Genomic DNA, 13,094 nt, shown 5'->3' on the forward strand with positions numbered 1-13,094 from the left:
CCAATTTTTGCTGGCCCTCCGGCTGCCAAGTTTGTCCAAACAACAAAAAGTAGTTATTTTTACTGTAAAATTTGAAAAATTCAAACATTTTGTTGTTATACCAGTTTCTCCTGGAGCCTGCCGCGGCTCCTGAAACTGCTGGGCTATTTGACCGCGCCAGGTTAGGTCTTTGGGTTAAGGTTAGGGTCAGGGTTAGGGTTAGCCATGATGCTATATGGCCGTGCCGCGGCTACCGGAACTGCTGGGCTATTTTTAAAATGGATCAGCAACGGATCAGGGTCGTGTCAAGCATGTCACCATATCCAACTTTAGTTTTGCGATTACAGTATTGTGAGATAAAACATCCTGATTCAAAGATTATTCACAGCAAAATCTTGAATTTTCTTTCATTCTCATTGGCTTGTTACTGATCCTCAAGTTTGTGACAAAATAAACTCTCTGAAACACAAAATAAAGTTGAATGTGACAAAAACAGCCAGATAAAAGCAGTTATTTGAGCTTGGGCCAGTCTTTGTGCTGTATAATGAATACAAAATACTTAACTTTTTGCCTCTAAAATTGTCCCGATTATAATTTTTTGGTTCTTACTATTATATTGTGACCTGATTAACCACGACTATTGATTAACTGACCTGTCACCCTGGATTTCCTCCCAGAAATGGAGGGAGTGTCTGTTTTGTAAAGCGAGTGCGCGGCCCGGATAAAACACAAGGCAGATAAGTTTTTGTTACACACATTTTTCTTCCCACAGCGTCGTATCGCTCGGTTCCAGCTTCTTTCTCGCGACCGTTGCCTAAGAAACGAGTTTTCCTGCAGCTGGAACACAAGCTACTCGAAGGCGCTGACGTTTCAAAGCTTGGGAATCAGCGCTCGGGTCGCCACGTAAAATGCCATTATCGTGAGACGCTACATCAAAAAATCTGTAGAAAATGACAGGAAGTGACATCACACCAGGGACACTCATTCCAGTCAAAGTTTATGCAGAATTCACACAAAGAAACAACTTTTTTTGACCTTTTAAACATCAATTCAACAAACTAAAGTCACTCTCATATATTTGTATTTGTCAAATAAGTGTTTGCTGGGTAATTTCCTAGTGTGATGTCATCAATTACAAACAGGAAGTGAAATTATAAACCTAAAAAATGATCCATTTGCAAAATTCAAAATATAGTTGCGTTGATGACAAAATATCCGAATTGTCAAGCATGTTGTACATTTTGCTGTCAAGTCTTATGATTCCTAGAAGATGTTTTATTATGTTAGTTATTGATTATTGATATCATGACCTCATTAAAACACAAAAACAGAAAAAACGACATAAACTATGATATTTTTGCTCGATTTCAGTACAGACGACATAAGGAAATATGTAGGACGATTTAAATGGAAATAAAAGTCTGTCTTAACTCCATTTGTCTGATTGTCTGTTGCTATGTCAGTCCAGTCTTTGATCGTCGCCCTGGTCAGCCATTTCTTTACGTGTATCCATTTACTGTGTCCACAGCAGGAGTTTTGAGGCCCAAATACATCGTTCTGAACTCAACAGTCTGCAGTGTTTTGTTGAGTGTTTGAACGGCCCACCTGCCAACCACAATGTCTCCTATTTCTAAATCTATCCAAGTTTTAAAGCAGAAATGCGCAACATCGGCAATAGAGCTCCCCCTACACAAAAAAGAGCCAATGTTTCCCTGGAGAGTTGTGTCTGGGTCAATGTGATGTTGACCCAGAGACAGCAGGGGGCGACGGCAGAAGCTTCAAACGCCGCCAAAGTGCACATCTAACCGTCACGGGGACTCGCAAAGACGTTTAATAAGGTAAAAATGTTACTTTTGTTCTGCTTTGAAGCGCTGCACAAACTCAAAATGTAATACGCCCATTTTAATCATCAGTCAAAATGTTAATTATTTTTCTTAAACAAGTTACAAAATTGTTGCGCAACTCATGGCGATGTATCGACACAGCAGCTCACGATATCGATACTGTACCTCAATATTTTGGCACACCTCTAATTTAAGACCTGTTTTGTCCACTTTTGTCATCTGGGTTTATACCTTTAGTCTGTACAGTCGTTCACTTCCTGTTTATCACTGTCAGGATTTCGTCGCCTTTCGTTAACGGCTCTTACTGCGTCCGGCATGTTCAGCCTGATAAAACGCAGCTGTTAAACTGGAGCTTCTTTGTGCTTCTTTTGGGCCCTCCGTAAACAGTGGGAGCCACGAGGTCACTGCTGTCACTTCACTGTTTTACACCGGGGGCCCCTGAAGTGGTCCTGCTACTGACCGGTAAAAGGACCACTTCAAAAGGCTCGTAACATCACTCTCACCAATGGAATAGGTTTAAAGCGACTTATTGAACTAAAACACAGTTAAGATAAATATATTTAGAATTTTGCTAAAAATTGCTAAAATGTTATCACAGAATAGCAAACATTTTAGGTTTATAACTTCACTTCCTGTTTGTAATCGATGACATCACACTAGGAAATTACCCAGCAAGCACTGGGCCAAAACTCATCTAATGTCACAGTTCCTTTCATTTGATAAATATAAATATATGAGACCGACTTTATTTTGTTGAATCAATGTTTAGATTTCAACGATATTTCTATACGTTGTGATCCTTGTTTTTATTCCATTATCATGCGACTTTATTTTCAAACGATACACACAACTTTATACATTTAATCTCAGTTTATTTCTGCTGGAGTTATGTGAAAAACAAGCGTTTGCAGTCGCCGAAACTGCAGCATCGTCACGTAACTTGCAGTGTTTCCCGTGTGACAGAAGTTCAAGGGTCCTGCCGGAGTTTTGTCAATGGTTGGGTGGGCGGGCCGTTGCCGTGGAAACAGAGCACTCAGCTGTTCCACTTCGCTCAAGTGTTGGGCTCAGCGGGACGCAATGGGGGAGGGTTCGGAGGTCCAAGGCGTAAATGTTGCGTTTCTGTCGTGTTTTGTCGTGTTTTGACATGTTTTGTCGTGTTTTGTCGTGTTTTGTCGTGTTTTGACGTGTTTTGTCGTGTTTTGTCGTGTTTTGACGTGTTTTGTCGTGTTTTGTCGTGTTTTGTCGTGTTTTGACGTGTTTTGTCGTGTTTTGTCGTGTTTTGACGTGTATTGTCGTGTTTTGTCGTGTTTTGTCGTGTTTTGTCGTGTTTTGTCGTGTTTTGTCGTGTTTTGTCGTGTTTTGACGTGATTTGACGTGTTTTGTCGTGTTTAGTCGTGTGAAACCTGCAGATCCTGAAGCTCACGACATGTTTAAGTTCATATTTCATGCTTCTCTTAAATGTGTCACATTCAAGCTCAAATCTAATTCAAAACGATTATTTACAATGTCGACAAGTCAAACAATCACTTATATTGTAGCTGAGACTTTTTAAACGCATTATCAGCCCAATAAAAATGTGGTGACTGGAGGATTTTAGAAGGTTAATATTTATGTCTCCAGTTTGAAAAAATTAAATCTAAAGTATTTTGTTTTGTTACCATATTCTACATATATTATCAAATAAAATAATGCATCGTGGAGAGACAGAACCATGTTTTAATTACAATAAAATACATTCAGCTTTTGAAAATTAAAATCTCCGATGATGTTTTTAAAATGACACTTTGAAATTAAATTTTGTTTTGGAATTTTTCATTGTTGTTGTTTTGAATTATAACTATGCAGAGGCTAGAATATTGTATGTGGAAAATATTGTCTCAAAAAAGGGATAAAATTGCATTGTCCATTATTAAACGATTAAAAACACAGTTCAAGAGTATAAAGTGATATTTCTGCCTTTTCGTGGCTCATTTCACGGTTCAGACACATTTTTTGCACGATTTGAACCTGAAGCGAGACATTTACAGACACATTTTATCACTTTCTCGATGCGTCGTTAAAATATCGCAATGTTTGTTCTTGTCACCACTGCCCAGCGCTAATTATCGCTCAAACCGTGGCATCTCCATTCTTCTTCTTGTCTCAGTTGTTTGTTGAACTGCAGCGTGCGCGCAGTGGGAGATGATGTTGGGGGAGGGATGAGGGTCCGTACATCAAATATGCACTTTGCTCGAGCCGTGGATTCAGTGAGTTTCAGGCGTGAATGAGTGATAATTCCTTCTAGTAACAACGTTGTGATGTCAGGGAAGTGTTCGTTTGTGGCTTTAGCTCGAAGAAACGTGATCTTTTGGTGCAATGATCGACACAAGTGGAAATCCTGTTGCTGTTTTTCCCCCGAAACGTGTATTTTTCACCTCGGACTGTGCAATTTAATCACATTTTAACTGATTGGAGATCCAATCATTTTTAGCTTTTTAATTGAAAGGTTCCCAGCCAAATTCTCTGTCAGTATTTTCAGATTACCCTATTATCAAATCGCCAAAACTAGCCAAAAAAGGCAGAGAACAGAGAAGAAAAAAACATCTATAAGTGGCACTGGAAAATAAGTCGCATTTTTTGGGGGAAATTTATTTGATAAAATCCAAGACTAAGAACAGACATTTCATCTTGAAATGCAGTTTAAAATAATAACAGATGAGAGAACATGGTGAATAGGTGTACGTATGCTAATGCTAACACCTTCAGCTACATGACGTATGCTAACGCTAACACCTTCAGCTACATGAGGCACAGACAGAACTGTGGTAAGTGTCTGGTATGTTAACGTAACATATGAACAGTTATTCAGATAACTATAGCATAAAGAACATGCTAACAAGTTTACCAAAGCATCAGTTTTACCCCAAATCACTAAATCCATTGAATTCTTCTTCCTCTGTGTCACTTCTAAACAACTCCACAAACTCCAGAGGAAGAGGAAGTGCAGATTCTTCTTCTGCGTCGCTCTTGTGGTTGTCAGTATGAAAATAACGAATGATATCACATATAAGTCGCTCTGGAGTATAAGTCGCACCCCGGCCAAAACTATGAAAAAAGCAGTTTATAGTCTGGAAATGACGGTAAATTGCACAGAGCGAAGGTTTCTGTAGTACAATGAGGTTTTTAAGGCTTCTGGATAGAGAGGATTTTCTAATGAATTGTATTATTGGATGCAAAATAAAAAATATAAATTAACAATTTAGTTGCGTTTGTTATAAAAAGGTCTTTAAAATACATTTTACGGTATTTATGGTGGAACTGACAAGATACTTCCAGCGGTAATTACAGCCGTAGTTACTTTGGTAGTTACCAGTATATAAAGTACAAGTTATGTTTATCATTTGTGGTAGTTACTGTTGTAGTTTCAGTGGTACTTGATGTGATACTTTACTGACAGTTACCAGTATATAAAGTATCGGTTACAGTGGTACCTTTATGCCAATAACAAGTGCTTATTAATGCATTATAACTTTAAATCTATGACCAGGTCTTTTCTGGAGCCGGGTCTGTTTACATTCTGTGGTATTTTTAACTCTGTAAAAACCCACGATGTCTCACTGTTTTTAAAGTGCTCGACATTGCAGAGTCAGGAGGGTTCCTTCAGCTCGCATCAGCCTGTAGTGATGTAGAGGGGGGAAGGAGGGAGAGAGAGGAAGAAGAGAGAGAGAGAGGGAGGAGAGAGGGAGAGGGAGGAAGGAGAGAGGGAGAGGGAGGAAGGAGAGAGAGAGAGAGGAAGGAGAGAGGGAGAGAGGGAGGAGAGAGGGAGAGGGAGGAAGAAGAGAGGGAGAGAGGGAGAGGGAGAGAGGGAGAGGGAGGAAGAAGAGAGGGAGAGAGGGAGGAGAGAGGGAGGAGAGAGGGAGAGGGAGGAAGAAGAGAGGGAGAGAGGGAGAGGGAGAGAGGGAGAGGGAGGAAGAAGAGAGGGAGAGAGGGAGGAAGAAGAGAGAGAGAGGGAGGGGAGAGGGAGGAAGAAGAGAGGGAGAAAGAGAAGAAGGCAGGAGAGAGAGGCAGAGCTGCGGCGGAGGAAGTAGAGCTAAGAATAACTCTGCTCCAGGGATCCAACCCCCAACCAGACCCTCAGTCCAGACCCACAATCCAGACCCACAGTCCAGACCCACAGTCCAGACCCACAGTCCAGACCCACAGTCCAGACCCTCAGTCCAGACCCACAGTCCAGACCCACAGTCCAGACCCACAGTCCAGACCCACAGTCCAGACCCCTGCAGGCGGTGTGTGTCCCAGCTGCCTCACACTCGGCCCAGGGGACCGTACGCAGCACATTTACGGGTCAGTTCCTGGCTCACCACCTGCCGGCCCCTCGCCCGCTCCAGCAGCACCAAAATCTGCACCAAAACACAACTCTCACCATTCGAGCTGCTTTGTGGTCAAATAGGGATGTTAAGATAATTAGGTTAATTAAGAATCATGATCATTCAGGTCACAATATCATCGTAAGAACCAAAAAACAATAGTCGTAACAGTTTTAGAAGCAAAATTAAGTCTTTTCAGTTCAATCTACAGCCCAAAAAACAGACCTAAATGTAAAGAAGTTTATTTTATCTGGCTGTAATTGTCATATTTAATGTTATTTTGTCATTCAGAAAGTTAAACCTCATAAAGCGGTCACAAACTGGAGGAACAGTCACATGTCAGACCACGAGAATGAAAGAAAAGTAAAGATTTCACTGTAGTTTTGTCACACTCTCGATAATCGTGAATAATTGTCAAATTGTGATGTTTTTTCTCACAATAATCGTGACGCTGAAATTTGTTTTGTTGACGCTGCGTATGACAGAAAAGCAGTTTCACAGCCGCTTTGAGCATATTTCCTCATTTAAAACATCTAATATTTTGAATTGTTTTCAACTTTACTATCAACCTTAAACTCACAAACACATCACGAAACCGCTGTCAATAAACCTTTATGCAGAGGCTGGAATATTGTATTTTTTAATGCAAGCGTCATGGAGTAAGACAGCGTCTTTTTGGTGCATTTTATTTGTTTTCATTTTTTTTATTTATATCTATGTTTATTAGTTATTATTAGTTATTAAACAAACAATGACAGTAACAACATAAAAAACTGAAAAAAACACAAAAAGGCAACAAAAACAACAAAAAAGGGACACAAAATAAACAAGATAATTAAAAACGGACAAAAATAATAAAAAGACGGAAACAAATAATAAAAAATGGTGCATTTTAGCTATGAAGGTCTAATAATATGAATTATTTTAATGTTAAAACCGATGCATTACATGTATTTTAACTCAAACTGTATGTTCAAATGCAAAATAAGTACAATATTTGAATAGGAAACTCTAATCGAGCGCAAATACAATGGCGATTATTCTTGTGAGCGTGTAAGAACTTTAAAAACAAGGAGAAGCTCGTGTGGACTAAACATTCTCAAACCTGCATCGATAAAACAAAACTCGACTCCAGGCAGTGCTTTTTTTACCTGAGGAAACGACATTAAAACGATGCTAAAAGCTAAAAAACAAGTTAGCTTAGCGTAGCGTCGGGCCTAAAAGCGAGTGAGCGTAGTCTTTGCCGTGAACGCACCGTCAGCGCGACACCAAACCTGAGCTCTGTTTTCACCGGTTTCCATAGCAACAATCAATCTCCTCATCATGTAAACAACTCCAGAGCCGTCGAATCTGTTCCGACACGTTTCTGACTTTGCGTGGCAGGAGCAGCGCGGCTCTTTAAACGTGTGCGAGTGCGTCTGAGCGGTTTATTGCACCGCAGACGCCTGTACCTGTCGCACATATAAATGATAGTTTTACACCAATCGAGCAGGTGGAGAAAACGTAGAAAAATCTGTAGAAAATGACAGGAAGTGACATCATTCCAGTCAAAGTTTATGCAGAATTTACACAAATAAGCTACATGTTTGACTCTCTAAACATTGATTCAACAAAATAAAGTCGCTCCCATATATTTTTATCAAATTTAGAAGTCAACAAGTCAAATTAAAAAAAATTGTGACATGAGATGAGTTTTGGCCCAGTGTTTGCTGGGTAATTTCCTAGTGCGATGTCATCAATTACAAACAGGAAGTGAAATTATAAACCTAAAAAATAAAAAGCTATTCTGTGATCAACTTTTTTAAATATTTTTTTTTTAGCAAAATTCAAAAGATATTTATTTTTTCTGCGTTTTAGTTCGATGAGTCGTCCGACCTGTAGGGGGCGCTTTAATAAAAAAGGAAAAAAAATACTATCATGCTGTATTCTTCCAAACGAGGACATGTTTCTGCACTTTTCGACTCCTTTACAGATCGACCAAGAGCTATGTTAATTTTTTTTTAATGTTTGTTCCAATAATGTTTAGAATCCAGAGAAATCCAGATAGTTTCATTTAAATTAATAACAAACTCATCCAGAGCCCTTTTTTGTGTTGAAATAAAGATAAATAAAGATCAACAAAGATTTTAAAATAATATTAATAAAAAATAAATAAATAAATAAATAAATAAATTAAAAAAAATCAAAAGATAAAAATCAAAATTAAAATTGAAATTGAAATTAAAATTACAAATAAAAAAAATAAAAAAAGAGAAGATAAAAATAGGCTTTATGCACACGCAGCAGCAGGTCGCTCAACACTAAATATCGTCCTAATGTCAACACTAATAATATTAAAATGTGTAAAATACATATTGTATGGGGGGCTTTCTGTTCCCTTTGCCCTGCTTCCATATTGTGAGCAGTTGGCATCTCCGCGGGCGCATGACGTGATGCCGCACGCTCCCCCCCTCTGCCGCGGGTGGAGCTAATCCTCCGCCGGCCAAAAGGGAAAAGACCACTGCATTTTTCATGACCACCGGCTCCGTCAGCCTCGTGCCACAAACGGTGCCCGTCACAGCGAGGCGGAGCGCGTGGCACAGTTTTACCCCTCGTGTCGAAGGGAAAACGGGAAGATACACATTTCACAACAGATTCAATGAATTAAGTCATTATAATAAAGACACTTTTGTATAGTTTTTCTGCCATTGTGGATCTGTTTTTTGAACTGCAGCTTCTCTAAACTTAATTTACGTGTAAACACATGGAAAAATATTGATTTATCCAGTAAGATCATGATTCTCATTTGCTCACTGTAGCATTTTGTAATAATGTTTCAGACAAATGACAAATAAAATCATTTTTACAGAAACCAAATACTACTACTAATATTTTTATAAGTGAGCAGGTCCTGTGCGGGTCCTGTGCGGGTCCTGTACTGGTACTGAGCGGGTCCTGTGTGGGTCCTGTGTGGGTCCTGAGCGGGTCCTGAGCGGGTCCTGTACGGATCCCCGTGCCAGACTGAAGCGGGTCCTGAGCGGGTCCTGTGCGGGTCCTGAGCGGCTCCTGAGCGGGTCCTGTGCGGGTCCTGAGCGGGTCCTGCGCGGGTCAAGTTTGTGAGTTTAAAAATGGAGCTGAAACAAGATTATTAAACATGAGGCATTGTTTTTGCCCCGCTCTAACTGCATCGCTCTGCTCTCTTTGCCTCGTGACATCACTTTGGGGAGCGGTGCTTTGGGAGTGTCGTCATGGCGCCCCGGGGCCCCGATCCTCCAGATGCTTTTGGGTGTGGAGCGACTGCCATTAGTACAAACAGATGACACGGGTGCGAAACACAGACCTCAGCGCTTCACCCGCGTCCGTCCAACCGCTCGACGGACGTGAACGAGAAAGTCCCTCGCTCACGTTTGCAAAAAACTGAACTGAAAGAAAAAGCAGCTACTAAAACACGTCTGGGGTTTGGGCTGAGCGATGCCGCATATGATTTATATAACGCACTGCAGTGTCTGCTGAGGATAAAAATATCACTGTCAGATGCATTAACGTTCTTCTCTGTTTCCTCACAGGGCCAACATCGACGAAGTGGAGACGGAGGTGGTGGAGATCGAGGCCAAACTCGATAAGGTAATGAACCAAGTGTGTGTGTATTTAACTGCAAAAGTGTGTATTTAACCGCAAAAGTGTGTGCACCGTATTTTCCGGACTATAATATAGTTTTGGCAGAGGTGCGACTTATACTCCAGAGCGACTTATATGTGATATTATTCATTATTTTCACACTGACAACCACAAGAGGGCGCTCTAGGCTCTAAGCGACGCAGAAGAAGAATCTTCACTTCCTCTTCCTCTGGAGTTTGTGGAGTTGTTTAGAAGTGACACAGAGGAAGAAGAATTCAATGGATTTAGTGATTTGGGGTAAAACTGATGCTTTGGTAAACTTGTTAGCATGTTCTTTATGCTATAGTTATCTGAATAACTGTTCATATGTTACGTTAACATACCAGACACTTACCACAGTTCTGTCTGTGCCTCATGTAGCTGAAGGTGTTAGCGTTAGCATACGTACACCTATTCACCATGTTCTCTCATCTGTTATTATTTCAAACTGCATTTATAGATGAAATGTCTGTTCTTGGTCTTGGATTTTCTCAAATAAATTTCCCCCAAAAATGCGACTTATACTCCAGTGCGACTTATATGTGTTTTTTTCTTCTCTATTATGCATTTTTTGGCTGGTGGGACTTATACCTTTCTGGTCTGTCTGTGGCTCAGGCCGATGTTCCATTCAACAAAAGCCTAATTTACTTGTCTTTGCACAAGAAAACATGACCCTGACTGCTCCTGACAGGTCGCCCGGCGGCTGGAGAGTGGGTCAAATGCAGAGGGGGAATGATAAAGTATTCCTTAAACTATAGCTTCACGTACACATGACCTTAATCTAATGCAAAAAGCTACACATACCACATTAGGAGAAGTGAAACTAAACTACAAACTAAATAAACAAAGCAGCGTTGCCACGGTTCAGTGGATAAACAAATCCACAGAGTGTGATTTGCATTGTTCTCGTTTGCATGTTTTACCTGTGCCACGTGAACTCTCAAAGACCAGATTTAGGGTGTAAACTTTACCGTCCCTTTGGGGAAATGTGCCCTCTGCATTTGACCCATCCTTCAGCGCCGCGGGGTCACTGCTACTATACTCTCCGGGCGCGTGGCATTCGACGGTTAAACTGAGCACGGGTCCATCGCCGAGATCACGCCAGGCGATTTCATTCCGCGAAAAAGATCTCAAAGCGTTTTTTTACAGCGCCGAGGGTCAAGCGCGGTCGACCCAAATCCGGCAAATCCCCCCGGACTGGACTACGAGTCGAGGGTCGGGAAAAGGGCCGTCTGCCACGCCCCGGTGCAAAAGGCAGAACAGGGTCAAAGCCAGTGTCGTTATGTCCAGATTTGAGCTTTAACACTTTTGTCGTGATGAAACATTTTACAGTTACGAAGCTAATTATCACTTTAATACATGAAATGATGCGATCGTTTAAACGGGTCGAGTCCGATCGTTTGAATCATCAGAATAACTTGTCGTGGATGTGTTGGAGAATGAGAATGTTCATGCAAATGTGCTGCTAAAAGCTTCATTTTGGTCATTTCTGTCACTTTTATGTTTAAAAATATGAACATAAATTGACAATGTAAAAAATTAAAGAAATATAAAAATAACGAGCCCAAATTTTCGCGCTGAACCAATTGTCGTAAATTACTTCAAAAATCTCGGCCCTGAAATAAATATAAATAAACACATCGTTCATCATCAATTGATCAATACGAGGAAAACATTTTAATTCAACTGCGCCATCGACCAATTTTTTCTTCCTATTTTACATCACAACTCGACTCAACTTTGAACCCAGTGACTCTTGGATGACCCTGACACACACAAAAAAAAAGTCAAATGGAAATAAAAAAAAACAAAGATTAATTCCTAAAGTGCAGAAAAATCCCTGCGTCAGAACGATGCTCAAAGAGTCTCTGTTACCCGCAGATACCATAATCTGGACTTGGCCTTTTCCACTCAGCTGTTCACTCGCAGCATTACTCAGCCTGCGTAATCCGCGTCGCTCCGTGCAGAGGCCGTTAGCGGTTAGCGTGCGCTGCATTGGCAGAGGTCACGATGCAGCCGCTGGCGAGGTTCAGACGACGTTCGCCCAAACGTGACGTGGCATCGACAGCAGGAAGGGCACACTGTACAAAGAGAGAGCACTCGGGACAATACTAAGACATTTTATACTATTCATCTCACATTTCAGTGGTTTTAAGTTGTTTTAAAATTTCAAGGATCTAAAATATTTGGGTTCAACATATTTTTGGTGTGTATTAATAAGTAAACAATGAAGTAAAAACAAATAACTAGAGCTATGAGATGTACTGTATTATATAATATTGTTATTTTGGAGATATGTAAAAGTATCTCGTCTACTATTAAAAAGTTGGCAAAATGAGCTGTTTAAGAATGAAAACTTGCTTAATAATCGTTAAAATAAAGATCATTATATTTCTGCACACATGGTTCATTTTACAGTCCTCTCATGTTTTATGCAATATTTTAACTCTAAATAAATACATTTACAAGCTCGTTTTGGCTCATTTCTGATGGATTGCAATAATACCGTCTGAATATCGTCATGGAGATAATCACAAAATGATTGAAATATTAATGTCAATATCACCCACCACAAATATGATATAAATAATGCAATTGAAGCATTATTTGTTTTAAACTTGACTTGAGAAATCTCTGTGTAATATTTTCATTTACTCTTAAATGTGCCACACTCTTACACTGACATTTAACAGAACTTCAAGTCACGAGTCAGTGTTGCTTTTTTGCAGTGTTTTTGAGTCTTGACGAGGGGCCCAGATGTGCGCCTGTAATGCCCCCGTCACATGTCTGCGCTTTTACTGTGATTTACTGTGTCAGCGAGAGGACGGGATTAGACCAGAGCCTCAGCAGACGCTCTACCTCCAACCAGCTCCAGCTCCAACTCAAACCAGCTCCAGCTCCAACTCAAACCAGCTCCAGCTCCAGCTCCAGCTCCAACTCAAACCAGCTCCAGCTCCAACTCAAACCAGCTCCAGCTCCAACTCCAACTCAAACCAGCTCCACCTCCAACCAGCTCCAACTCAAACCAGCTCCAGCTCCAACTCAAACCAGCTCCAGCTCCAACTCAAACCAGCTCCAGCTCCACCTCCAACCAGCTCCAACTCAAACCAGCTCCAGCTCCAGCTCCAACTCAAACCAACTCCAGCTCCAACTCAAACCAGCTCCAGCTCCAACTCAAACCAACTCCAGCTCCAGCTCCAGCTCCAACTCAAACCAGCTCCAGCTCCAACTCAAACCAGCTCCAGCTACAACTCAAACCAACTCCAGCTCCAGCTCCAGCTCCAACTCA

The 13,094-nt window shown here is 40.9% G+C and overlaps 1 protein-coding gene and 1 long non-coding RNA gene across 2 annotated transcripts in view; one reads left to right on the plus strand and one right to left on the minus strand.

Annotated features, from left to right (window-relative positions):
• Positions 1-13,094, plus strand: part of acap3a (ArfGAP with coiled-coil, ankyrin repeat and PH domains 3a) — a 104,290-nt gene that overhangs the window by 33,645 nt on the left and 57,551 nt on the right. The window contains exon 2 of the mRNA XM_072448827.1: positions 9,715-9,772. Coding sequence (XP_072304928.1) covers positions 9,715-9,772 — 58 coding nt within the window. The remainder of the gene's footprint in view (positions 1-9,714; positions 9,773-13,094) is intronic.
• LOC140362679 (uncharacterized) overlaps positions 7,862-13,094 on the minus strand; it is a 414,634-nt gene continuing 409,401 nt past the window's right edge. The window contains exon 2 of the long non-coding RNA XR_011927116.1: positions 7,862-7,935. This is a non-coding gene — a long non-coding RNA (uncharacterized lncRNA). The remainder of the gene's footprint in view (positions 7,936-13,094) is intronic.

The sequence above is a fragment of the Eucyclogobius newberryi genome, unplaced genomic scaffold (genome assembly GCF_026437365.1).
Source record: "Eucyclogobius newberryi isolate DKJ021-1_F unplaced genomic scaffold, fEucNew1.0.hap1 SCAF_17, whole genome shotgun sequence".
Classification (NCBI taxonomy): Eukaryota; Metazoa; Chordata; class Actinopteri; order Gobiiformes; family Gobiidae; genus Eucyclogobius; species Eucyclogobius newberryi.